General features: G+C 41.0%; 1 protein-coding gene across 2 annotated transcripts in view; it reads left to right on the top strand.

The window, feature by feature from the left end:
* The window catches only part of ANO1 (anoctamin 1), an 83254-nt gene that overhangs the window by 36769 nt on the left and 33697 nt on the right, over nt 1-12788 (top strand). The window contains exons 3-10 of one of the 2 annotated variants that reach the window (XM_071559250.1): nt 278-604; nt 2611-2709; nt 4204-4355; nt 5786-5840; nt 8625-8676; nt 11188-11253; nt 11743-11817; nt 12538-12556. In XM_071559250.1, the coding sequence (XP_071415351.1) occupies nt 278-604; nt 2611-2709; nt 4204-4355; nt 5786-5840; nt 8625-8676; nt 11188-11253; nt 11743-11817; nt 12538-12556 (845 nt within the window). Of the gene's footprint in view, nt 1-277; nt 605-2610; nt 2710-4203; nt 4356-5785; nt 5841-8624; nt 8677-11187; nt 11254-11742; nt 11847-12537; nt 12557-12788 lie in introns of both variants that reach the window. The other variant, XM_071559251.1, reaches the window with a different exon arrangement.

The following is a 12788-nucleotide window of genomic DNA, read 5'->3' as shown; positions in this document are numbered from 1 at the left end:
GATTAGATTAAATCCCAGTCATCTAATCTATTTATTTCTGGCCAATAAAACCCCAGCGGGCTATCAGTAAAACTGGAGGTGTTAACTTGCAAAAATGTTTTGAGTAAGTAGCATGGGGGACTCCTCCCATCTGCTGGCTCTGAAGACCGGTCATGGTGTGCTCCAGGCAAGGAGGAGCCCTTGAAACAAGGGAATGGTCTGTCTGGTATCTGTGTTGTCATGTGCATTCACTGTTCTTCTCTCTCCTTCTCTCCACACCCCCATTCCCTGCTTCCAGTTGTTAAATTCCCTATCCAGAAATCCAGATGCTGACTGCAAATATGGACTGTACTTCAGAGATGGCAAGAGGAAAGTAGACTACATCCTGGTTTATCATTACAAGAAGTCCTCAGCAGGGAAGACACTGGTCAGGAGAGCTCAGCAGAATGATTCCAGCGTCCGGAGCACCAAGCAGGACCAGCCACTTCCTGGCAAGGGAGTGCAGCTGGAAATGGGGGAAAGTGAACCTCCCATGGATTACCACGAAGATGACAAGAGGTTTCGCAGGGAGGAGTATGAAGGGAACCTGGTGGAGGCTGGGCTGGAACTGGAACGCGATGAGGATGTAAGGATCCACCTAAAACAGCTAAAGATAAAGAGGATAAGTGGTGGGCAAACCCTGGGAGATGCTGAGCTCCTCCTGTGAGCCTGGCTCTGACCAAGGTTACACAAACTCAGCTCTTGCAGAATCTGATTTCAGTTCTGGCAGCGCTGTCCTCACTCAGGGATTTAATTTGTTTCACGGGAATGTGCCACGGTTGTTATTGCCCCAGTGAGGTGAATTTTCTGACTTCCCCTGGCCAGGACTTGTGGCACATCCACTGCTGAAACACACCTCAGTGCTGTGTTGTCATATCTGCAAGTGAGGGTTAAATTGCTCTGAACACAAATCCCACTTTGGTGGGTTGACAATATCCAGCAGTAATTTCAGTTCCAAGGAAAAGTATCTGATGCAGTGAGGTTTTTAATTCGTCGTTGTAGGGAATTAAATTTGCTTAGGAGGTTCTGGTACACTCTCTGGCTTGGGCTGTGACACAGTTTGCTCTTTCCTTTCTTGGATGTGAACAGTACAGCTTGCAACTCCTTTCACCTGTACCCTGAAACTAGTATATTCTATTAAAAGACCATTAAACTATTTAAAAAATGATATGTGGTGAAGTACTGCCAGTGTGTGATTAGTAGAGACAGACACAGCCATATTAATTTCAAAGAAAGCTATTACAATTAACTGATCCAACCAATCTGCCTGAAACTCCTCAGGGAGAGAGTAAACAGTTCTGCTGGGTTTATTTGCAGGATCTAAAACTGAGATAAACATTTAGACCTGTGAAAAGAGTGTTATGAAAATAAATCTGCCATCTATTACTTTCAAGTTAGACATTTATATATTTTGGATATTATATCTATGTAATATGTATAATTTCCATGGTCTAATGCAAAAAAAAAAAAAACAAACAAAAAAACCCCAACAAACCTTTCCCTTCTGTCTCCCAGCTAAAATAAGACTTAGTTTCTGTCCAACTTGCAAGTTGTTGTAGCAAACTGGAAGCTTGCTGTGCCAAGTCATAGATACTTAAATCCTTTGCAGCATGGGAGGTTCGACCTATGACATGTAATATGATTTTGAATTATGCAGAAGGGCTCAGGATTCGAGCCAGGACACTGTGAAAGAGAACCAAGATACCAAGGAAATCAGGAAAGTATAGAGATGAGAGCAAGCCTCAGGGATTTACACAATGTAAGGGGAAACACCTGCAATCACTTGGACTTGATTCCAAAAGAGCAGAAGTTTCTTAAAGAGATGACGTCTAATAAGTCACTTTAATTCTTGTCAATGAAGGGTCACACCCAAAAAGGGCTATGGTCAATGGCTTGGTGTCCAAAAATAATTGATGAAAGCAAGGCCAGGTGAGACAGGGCTTGGAGCAGTCTGGTCTGTCCATGGCAGGAATATTGGAACTGGATGATCTTTGAGGTCCCTTCCAACCCAAACCATTCTCTGGTCCACTGAGGAACCAATTTCTAGAAAGCTGGCCAGGAATAAAGCTGTGTGAGAGCTCAGCATTGTAACAACTGCAGTGTTTTAATGTAAATATTCCCATTTCGTTCTGAGGCTGCTCCCCTGAGATACTGAGCAGCTCCCTGGAGGCAGCAGGGACTCTCTCAGCCCCAGTAATTACAACACACTCATTAAATCACACCATTTGGCTGGATGCCTGATTTAAATTTAACTGGCTGTGCCTCTATTCGTGTCCATAGGCATTAGCTTTTATTTCCCCCAAAGTTTTTATCTGTTTAACCTTGTGGTAATTGTTCTGGAAGACAATAGCATTTTTGAGTCACACTTTATAGCAGCTCAGCACAGGGAGGTGTTCAGTGATTGTCCTGTTGTTAGAAACCAGCTATCTCAAAGCAATGAGATTTATCATGCTGGCCCTAATGGACTGTTTGTTCCTTAAATATGTATGAATCACAAGGGAAAAAGATTTCATTTCTTCTCATCATATCCTTTTCTCTTGTGGTTTTTTTCTTTGTTTTTTTTTTTTTTGTTTTGTTTGGTTTTTTTTAAAGACTAAAATCCATGGGATTGGATTTGTAAAAATACATGCACCCTGGAATGTGTTGTGTCGAGAGGCAGAATTTCTTAAGCTCAAGATGCCCACAAAAAAGGTGAGCCATGATTTTCTTTTTTTTTCCTCCTGAAGGCTTAGTTCAAACATATACTCATCTCAGAGCACCTTGAAAATGTTGATTTTTCTCTCCCTGAGTATTTTAAAAGTATTTAACTAGTCTACACCAAAAATGAGAGTCACAAACTTGCTTGTTTGGGGAAGCAGAAAGAATAAGTGGAAGGAAGAATGGAAATGGAGAATTTCTGCCTGCTGCCCCTAGCTGTACTTGATGAGAATGATTTCGTCCTTGATATGTTTGAAGAGATTGCAGTTGATGAAATTCCTCTGTGTGTTTTGGGCATTTTTTTCTCACCTGAACGCCAGACTGCTAAAAATGAACACAAAAATCAGGAATTGTCTTGCTGGGCTTAGTGACTATTCATACACCTCATGAATCACGTTTGCAGGAGTTGAGGCCACTCTCCCACAAAATAAATGACCTTTCAGAATATTTGAAATATCATTAAAGAGCTGACAGTGTATTTTCATCAATTCTAAATCACCCCTGATAGATAGCTACCTGTTCAGTGAGCACAGCTTAGGGATGGATTAATATTTAAACACAGACTAAGTGCATGTCCCAGACTGCAGAGGGAAGTCTGTAATGGAGCAAGAGACAGTCTCAAGACCCAGCATCATTTATTACTAACACTAAAACCACGCTTTTGGTTTGGGTTTCATATTAATCCCAATTATTGCCTCACTTACCACTGATTTTAATCAGGAGCACAGTTAGACAAAAAAGTCTGCTGCGATCCTGTGGCTGAAGCTGCTTTGCCACAGAAGTAAAGTTCAGGTGGGTGTTTTGGGGATGGAATTTGTGTGTAAAAGAGGCCACCTAACCCTGCAGATGTTGCCCAGGGGAAGCCTTGTGTCTGGGAACACCCTCAGATCCTCAAACCCTTGTGTCCAGCTGATCTTCTCGTGGTGGGAGCCCTGCCATGGGTCTGCACTTGGTTTCTGTGGCTTGGCCAAGGAAGCCTCTAATCCTCTTTCATGACCTGCTAACTTGATTCCTGCATTTAGTGCTGCAGAACTACAATTGACAATATGAAATATTTCGGTTCCTTTATATGGAATAGGTGAACCTCCTAAAATACTCACACCATTCCTGGGAAAGCCTCCTGGGAGAGCTGTTTTGCACTTTTGCACAGGGGCTCTGTAGCTCCTTTATTTCTTTGTTCCACTACATCAAGAAGACTATAAAAGCCAGAGGAACCAGTGTCTGATCCCAGTGTGATTATTTGGAATCAATCATGAGCCAGCTTTTGTATCAGAGTAAAAAGCTTTGACTTGACCATCCATCTCTGTCTTTCTGAATGATTTCAACAAGGTAAGCCATACTCCTTAGTTTAGTAGTTTAGATTAGCCAAACTCCTCAGTTTATTGTGATGTACTTATTTAATTGCTGCTTTATTCCTTACTGTCCACCCTGACTTATGGAAAACTAAAAAGCAGTAGAGTTTTACTGTTTTTCCCTTTGCCCCCTCAGATGTATCAGATCAACCAGACCCACGGACTTCTGAAAAAAATTAATTCTGTCATTCAAAAAATAACAGAGCCCATCCAGCCCAAAGTGGCAGAACACAAACCTCAGACAGTGAAACGCCTCTCCTACCCCTTCTCCAGAGAGAAGCAGCACTTGTAAGTCAAAGCTTTTCTCTAAATGTCCACATCAACAAGTTCCAACCTCTCTGGTGGCAGCTAAGGCACCAAAAGGTGAAGGGAAAGATGAACACCAGCACTTTGTTTAAGTGGGCTCACTGTTGTAGGGCCCCTATGTGAAATCTCTGAGTGTTTTAGCTGGTGTTGTAGCACAAAATGCATATCTATATAAACATAGACTCCAACTGTTAGGCTGCCAAACACAATTTATGATACAGCTCACTATAGTCTCTTTTCCACATAAAATAAAATAAAATAAAATAAAATAAAATAAAATAAAATAAAATAAAATAAAATAAAATAAAGTAGAATAAAATAAAATAGAATAAAATAAAATAGAATAAAATAAAATAAAAAATAAAATAAAATAAAATAATAAATAAAATATAATAAATAAAATAACATAATAAATAAAATATAATAAATAAAATATACTATACCAAATAAAATAAAATGCTTCAGTGAAACTTGTAGCCAGAGATACAGGATTGATAAATTTTAGAGTAACTTCATTTATATGGTATGGGCAGCTGACACAGGATCTGCCAACCAGGTCTTGTCTTTGAAGCTTCACAAAGTCAGTGAAGTCAGTGGTGGCTTTGCCATTGGTTTCAGATCAGAAAGAACAGCTGTAAAAGTGGGTGTAGGAAAAAATCACAAGGTGGGGTCCAGGCAAAGTTTCTACTGCCCTGAATTGCTCTGCTGCTGCTCTTCCTTGGCCACAATCCCAGAGGAGTCTCTTTGAAGGCTGTTTATAGATGTGCCAGCTGGAACAAGGAACAGTACCAGGGCAGATTTCTTCCCTGCACCTACAGGATTCTGAGTTTTTCATCATGGGATGCAGAACTCTGATGGAGTTGTGGATGTTAATTGGGCCAGTCAATGTGTGTGACATCTGATCTGTTCTTGGACTTGCAGGAAGTGGATTTGTGTATTTATGGAGTGTGGGATGTTCCTTGATGGCTCTGAGAAGGTCCAAAAGATGCTCCTCAGTGCAGGGGTGGATGAGTCTTTTGCTCTTTGCAGTGGTGGCTTTTTCAGTGGGACCAGCTGTGTCTTTGCTGAATAAGGGAGGCAGGAGGGGCCTCACAGGGCTTCAGGCACAAAGGAAATATAAAGATTATTAAGGGCCAGCAGTGGTCAGGAATGCAACTTAAATGGGCATGAGCAGTTTCTTTTGTGAAGAAAAACCTATAAGGATATAAACCCAGTAAGATGTATAAGCAGCCTCTAAATGATGGGAGTTGGGCTGGACTTTCTTTTAAATGACGTTTCTACAAGCTGCTCTTCAGTGTTAGCTTTGAGAGATCCCCAGGAGAAATGAGTATATTGAAGGGGTCAACAAGAGCAGGAAATTACTGCCTTTTTTTTTTTTTAACCTAATGGGTTTCTTTCTAATCTTTTAACAGATTTGATTTGTCTGACAAGGATTCCTTCTTTGACAGCAAAACGAGGAGTACAATAGTAAGTACCGTGTATAACTAATTGATGGTGGAGAGTGCCTTAATTGTTGGTTAACAGCCCCTTTACCAGCTTTAGTGCAATGCCTCTTCAAGTTTGCCTTTCTTAACCAAATGTCAGGGATCACCTGTGTTATTGAAATTAAAAATAAAGCATTTCCAGATTTAGTTTATGTGCTGAATAGAGTTTGATGCTAACAGGTTGCTGCCTTTAGGAAAATCATTTGGATCTTCTTTCTAGTTCAGAGTTAACATGGGACATGGTTTCTTAGAGAAGACACCACCAGAAAGGAATATTTAGGTTCTACCACTGGTTCTTGTTGACTCATTTACCTTTTGGTAACTATACATTGCTCTTTTTCAAAATTCTGCAAAATTCTCCATGGGAAATTCCAATGGAAGAGAGAATATTATTATAATATTATAATGCAATATAAGAAAATATAATATAATATTCATTATTATTATTATATTTACAGGGAATATTATTTATAGTTTTTTGGGGGGCAGTTCTCTAGAATGGTAGTTGAAGTGTAGAGGTGCATGATTTTTAACTGACTTACAGAGAGTGGGGAAGAAGGTGTGGCCTCCTGAATAGCCACGGAGGGGGCAGTTGAATGGGCACCTTGGGCAGCTGGAAGGGACTGTGCCAGGCAGCGCTTGCTGCAACAATTTCAAAGTACATTCCCCCATTCCACTGTCCCTAATGAGCGTGTTGGAATGTGACTGCAAGCCTGCTTTTATCTTCTATTTAACATTAGCCTTTTGGGGTGCTAAGTGGTTTCAAAAAGAGCTTCTATCACAATTATAGCTTGCCATTTTATTGCTGCAGTGATAAGGGGTGTGAGATATCGAACTTCTCTTTCCTGCTTTGAAATTCCAGTGTATTCCATCATGTAGTTCCCCTCTAGCTTGAAGTGCAGTGGTTTGATATGAGTGCAAGTTATCAGCACAAGGTGAGCTTGAACCAGGGAAGGCAGATGGAGCAGCACAGAAACTGGAAAGGAAAAGACACAAATATTGATTCGGTTTGTTTGCCATAAAGCATTTAACTTGAGATTGGAGGAAATAAATAAAAAAAAGCCTAGATTGTGTTTGTAGGCTTTCTTGTATTTATGTCTAGATGTAGAGTGAAAAAAAGCTTGTAAGTACAAGGAAATTAAGGGAGCAAATGAAGTTAAAATTCATGACAACAGGCTGAGCAGGGCAGCAAGACAAAATAGGATAAGAGGATGAGCAAGACCAACTGAAAAATGGACTAAAGTTCATAGCAGAGGCTGAGAGGAAGAGGAGGGAGAGGGCTTTTTTTTAAACCACTACAGGAACACTGGACATATAACAATAATGCTGGGAGTATTCTGCTTTGTTTGAAAGCCCTGTAAATCACACAGTAATGAAGGACAAATTGAATGTTTCCAAACACCATTTTATCCTGTGTTCATTTCTGTTTGTATTCTTCTTTCTTAAAACTTCTCTCCTGCCTCTCTCCTGTGTATTTTTGAACCACAGTGCAAATATTGACCCTTCCTCCTACTGCAGAATGAACAGAAATCTACTCGCTACCCGTGAGTCTTTGCTGGACAGAAACTAAGCCCAAGACCTTTTAGTTATTAAAAAAGAAAATAAAACGATTAGATAAGTGGAAATCTCTCTGTGACAGCCCTTGAACTCAGTGGGGTTACAAGACAACAGAGAGGGTTTGCCCCAGGTGCCCTCACTTGTTTCCTCATGGGAATTGGGCAGCAGTCAAGTTGGCACATGAACTGGGGAGCCAGGAAAGCCATGCCTGGCTCCTCAGCCAGGCCAGGCAGTGCGCAGCTTTTGCTTTTGCCCAGGGCTTTCCTGTGCCAGCCTCATGCCAACCAGGGGCTTGCCTTGCCCAGCAGCTCAACCTCTGGGGCAGCCTGCAGAGCAGTTCAAAGGTTATTCCACAATAAATGCAGTAAATCCCCAAGCAAATCCATCTGTTTGGCCGCTGAGGTCAGGCAGGCTCAGAAATGTTAAGGTCAGCCCATGTTAGTCCAGTTTGATAAACACGTGGCGTAGTTCGTTGTGACTTTACTGAAGTTTTCACGTTTCTTTTAAAAAATAAAAACAGGGGAGATGTGAGAGGATTCAAACGTTTTCAAGCTAGCAAACCAAAGACAAATCTGCAAATGCCAGCTGCTATGATAAGAATGGAATTTGTCTAGAGACCTTGAGCTGGTGCAGAAGCAAGAAATGAAACCTGCAGAAACTCCGTGAAGTTACTAGAACTCTTTTATAAAGTGAAAATAAGTTGCATTAAGACAGTTTAGATCTAGCAATTTTTAGGAAATATGTATTACTTAATAATTAGCTATAGCTGTGTGATGTTAGATAGTTTGCATGGTGTGTGTATAGGTTTTAAGATTGCATGTAACTGTGTGAAAAAGTAGCTCTGAATAGAGTCCCTCCTGAAACTTAAATATCCTTGTGCAAGAATAGTTTAAATATTGTTAATGTAAACATAGTTGCGTTTTTCCTTGTCTGCTCCTCTTCCCTCCTCTCCACAACTACTGTAACTCATGACAAAGATGATTGAGAAATAAAACACCAACAAAGAGTAAAACCTCATAAAATTAGCCACAGTCAAGTGATTTATTTAACGATAGGGGTTGAAACCCCAATGCCATGGCTTTTACTAAAGAGTGATGACCTCATCAATGTCTTGGTTTTGCCAGTGTTTGAGCCATCCACAAAAAGGTTGTGCTTCTCACAGGCAGCGTCTTAAGTAACCCCTTTCCTTTTTTTCATTTTGCCTCTGCAGGTTTATGAGATATTGAAAAGAACGACATGTACCAAAGCAAAGTATAGCATGGGTAAGGAACTTTATTTAGCTTTAAGATCAATATAATTTTCAGCTATTGAAAGCAATTCTAAATGGCCGTGGAGTTCAGGTTCTTCCTCTGCTCTCTAATGTGATGTATGTGGATATAATTATTTTATTTGGAAATTTAATTTAATTAATGTAGCTGCTTGACATTTTTTCAAATATAAATGTACATATTTGACTCTGAATGAAATGGTAAGTCAGCATGTAGCCACTGCAGGTGTTACTTGGGTCTTTTGCAGCAGGGCTGGATGGTGAGATAAACCAGTGGATAAGCTGTGCTCTGCCTTGGCTGTATTTTACAGTCACTGAAATGGAGGAGTTGTTACCATGGATTTCAATAACTGCAGTGAAAGTCTCTGGCTTGGCCCATTCCTGTTCAGTGGGAACCTCACATTTTGTAAGGGGTGGTTGTTTTTCAGTGCCTTGAGTGAAGTGACAACTGCCCAACCCAGCCAAGGACTAAGCCTTGCCCTCAAAACAGTTGTGCAAGTCAATGGCTGTGAAGTTTCTACTGCCATAACAAAGAATTTTAGTATTTCAATCTCATGGTTTGTGCTGTAAGAATTAAATTTATAATAAAGGTGACCACCAATTGCAAATCAGGTGACCTTAAAGATTTGTTGGCAACTTTTCCTGTCCAGCTGTTACATGCTTTATTTTATACATACCATGATAGGTAGGTATGTACTTGACCATGGACCAAAGTTAACAAAAGGTTAATGGTAAATCAAAATAAATAAGGCAGAAGGGTGAATTCCCAAACAAAGCTCTATGAGCAAAGTGCATGAAAATGTTTGATAACTTGAAATCTGTTACAGCATTTATTTGCTTACAAGCAGTAAAATAAAACAATGGGAACTTGAATTACAGGTAGTTCTGTTCAATATTGACCCATCAGCTGCTTAGAACGACATCAAATAATAGAAGAATAAGTATGCCAGAAATCATTTCCATGCTTTGACTTTTGTGTTGAAGTAATAACATACAATGTACAATTGTTGACTCCTTCTATACACTAAATTTTGGTGTTCAGCCAGTATTAACAGAAGTGCTGTTCTCTGTAGCCTGGGAAATCCAAATTGATCTGTGACTTTCAGGACCCTTCTCGAGTCTGGTGCTGGATCATTTTCATTGGAAATTACGTCATTGCACTCTTGAAAGGGGAAGGTCACTCAGTTCAGTTAGAATTCTTGCCTTGGAGTTGGTTTCTCATTTGATTTTTTTCTTTCTTTTTTTTTTTCTCTGGCCCAGAAATGGGACACACATTAGAGATTAGTTGAACAGAGCAGAGGCTAAAGGATGATAGAGTCTTGGAATTCCTGGATCACTCTTCTCCCTAAGACTGGCAAGGCCACAGAATATCTCTAATAAAAATGCCATTAGGCCAACCCAGCCCAGCCCAGCCATGGGCACTGAGCTCAACTCAGTCGGATCCTTTGTGTTCCAGGGCTGGAATGTTGGGTTACAACCCAGCAAACAGACCTGAGCAAACACAGATAATGCTGCACCATTGCTGCCCAGCAGGAAAAAGGCAACTGCCCAGGGAACACTGCAGCCTTTGTTATTTATTTGGAAAATTTGTGAATAAATTGTGAAAAATTTGTGGTCCTCGTTGTCAAATGCAGATGTGTAGAAGGGGATTATGTAGCTCTTCGTTCAGTCTCACAGCCCTAGAAAAATCATTTATCTGCTCGCCAGTTGTTTCTGCCAGAACATTTGCAGACAATTCATAGACCTGTATAATCTTAAATAGGACTTTGAAAATTAATGATACTGCAAGATACTGAGCACTCCTGGAGCTGTTCCTCCAGCAGGTGATTAGTATCTTGAAAATGTTAATGAACTCGAAAAATTCCCATTTGAAGAGCAATCAAAAATGACTGTGTGAAACTGCAGTGAGCTGGTTCCTGGTTCACAGTGCCTGTTCCTTCAAATCCAGTCCCCACACTCTTTTCTTAGCAATGAACTGTGACATTGAGCACACTGTAGCACATAATTTTTCTTTCTTTCTTTTTTTTTTTAAGCCCTTTTAAATTCTCTCCAGTGCCAGTGGCTGGATTTATTATTTTTTTTCTCCAGTTGGCATTAATCACCATTGCTTTGCACAAGATAAGTGCTTGACTTAGCTCTGATTCAGCACCTAGGACTGGTTCTCTGGCTCCCCAAATGGATGAGACACCTCCAGAGACGGTTAATTCTCTGTAATTGGAAGGAGTTATATTAATGCCAGCAGGAATTAGAGAAGGAATGAGCTCCAGCCCTTAAGGTCCGTGTTCCCAAGGTTTGGGAATGGTGCTGGGAGCTGCAGTGCTGTGTTCCTTCCAACTCGGAGATGGATTGCTGCCATGCCACCTATGCTCTGGCCCCCAGTGAAGGAGGGTACCACCCCTGGGAGGGCAGGATGCCCCTCTGCCCCCTTTGCCACATACATTTTATAGATGAAGCACGACTTGCTCTCAGCCTCCTGCATGTCACTAATGAACGGATGTGTAAACAGGGAAAGGAGAGGGAAGAAAGAAGGAAACTACCCTTTTAAATAAAAGACGAAAATGTGGTAAATATGGTAAGTATTCCGCCAAGGTCTTCGCAAAGGCTTTCCCTACAATTTCTCTGATCAATCTGAATTCAAAACTCCTGTGTGGGTGGTGTGTGTGGATGTGTGTTCCCATGTGCCATCAATTCCAGCCATATTCTCCTTGTGATTGAGCCTTCTGCTACACTTTCCAATCTTCAGGCTTGCCCTTAAATCAAACTGACTTTTAAGAAAATGTAATTTGTTTTAATGACTGATTTCAAGTCATTGGCTTCTATTTCTTGATTCTCAAATATATATGACTTGCTCTTGCTTCTGCAGTTTTCCATTTCATAAAATGAGTTGTGTATAATAACCCATATGATTAAAAATGAAACTACATGGAAAGGAATGAGATGGCAGAAAAATCATTATCTGATCAAATGACTGTTATTTTGAGGGAAGTCTCCAGGAAGGATGATAAAGTGAGACTGTCTAACCTTAACATTATAAATAACTAGTATGTCTTTATTTTTCAAGGGATCACCAGTTTGCTTGCCAATGGAGTTTACAGTGCTGCATATCCTCTGCATGATGTAAGTGATCTTGGAAAATGTCTTACATGTCACCAAGAAATCCTTCATGTGTTGCCTATTAATGCATCATCCCAGACACAAGTGCTTGGGATCCTGACTTCCTGCCCACTTGGGTCACATCTGCAGGAATTTCTGCATGTTGTTTCCATCTCTCTGCTCACTTTTAATGCGTTCCCCACCTCGGTGCTACATTTGGTGATCATAAGTGACGTTGGCACATGACTCGTTTCAGTGATTGAGCAAATGAAATGCTTCTGTAATTTTCTGACCTTCTGCTCCCGAGATCCCTGGCATCAATGCTAGGAAATATATTTATTCCTGGACACCAAGGGCTGGTTCCCTCACCCATATCTCCCTGTGTCTCCCTTGGCAGTACTGAGATGTCACACCTGTGTGATCAGTTGGCACTGGCGAAAAAACCATAAGCACTTTCAGAAGCACCATATTTCATGGCACAGGGTGTGAGTGCAGACCTTCTTACTGATGAAAGCTGCTTTGGGGCAGTTCAGTGAGATGTCAGGAGTGTGTTCAAATCTGGTGCTCGTGGAGAGGGTCATTGAGAGCTGAGGAATTTTGGTGGCACTCATACCTGGGTTGGAGGATCCCCGTCCTGCTAGAGGTGCACACAGCTGGGTGCTGCTGGCAGTTTTACTCAGGGCTTCAAGGTACAAGTAGAACTGACACACACACACACACACACTCTCTCATGGCCTTCCAGAAAAGCTTCCCAGGCACCAAGCTGTGGAGCCTGGTGCCAGTTTTCTGGCCTGGGATGTGAGGATGAAGCGTGTCTTCCTGGTTTGCTGTTCCCCACTCTCACTCTGGTTTTACATGGGACTGTGTAGAGGTTTATCTTGGAGTAAACCAAGACCAGAACAGCCTCTTTTATCTGCCTGATGCTTATCATAAATGTCTGAACTCTCAAACTACAACAAAAATGTGTAGAAATCGAGAAAGGCTAAATAAAACTTCTCTGCATGTTCTTGTCTC

The sequence above is a fragment of the Pithys albifrons genome, chromosome 6 (assembly GCF_047495875.1).
Source record: "Pithys albifrons albifrons isolate INPA30051 chromosome 6, PitAlb_v1, whole genome shotgun sequence".
Taxonomy (NCBI): Eukaryota; Metazoa; Chordata; class Aves; order Passeriformes; family Thamnophilidae; genus Pithys; species Pithys albifrons.
The sequence above is the reverse complement of the archived record's forward strand: the minus strand, read 5'-3'. Positions and strand labels throughout refer to the sequence as shown.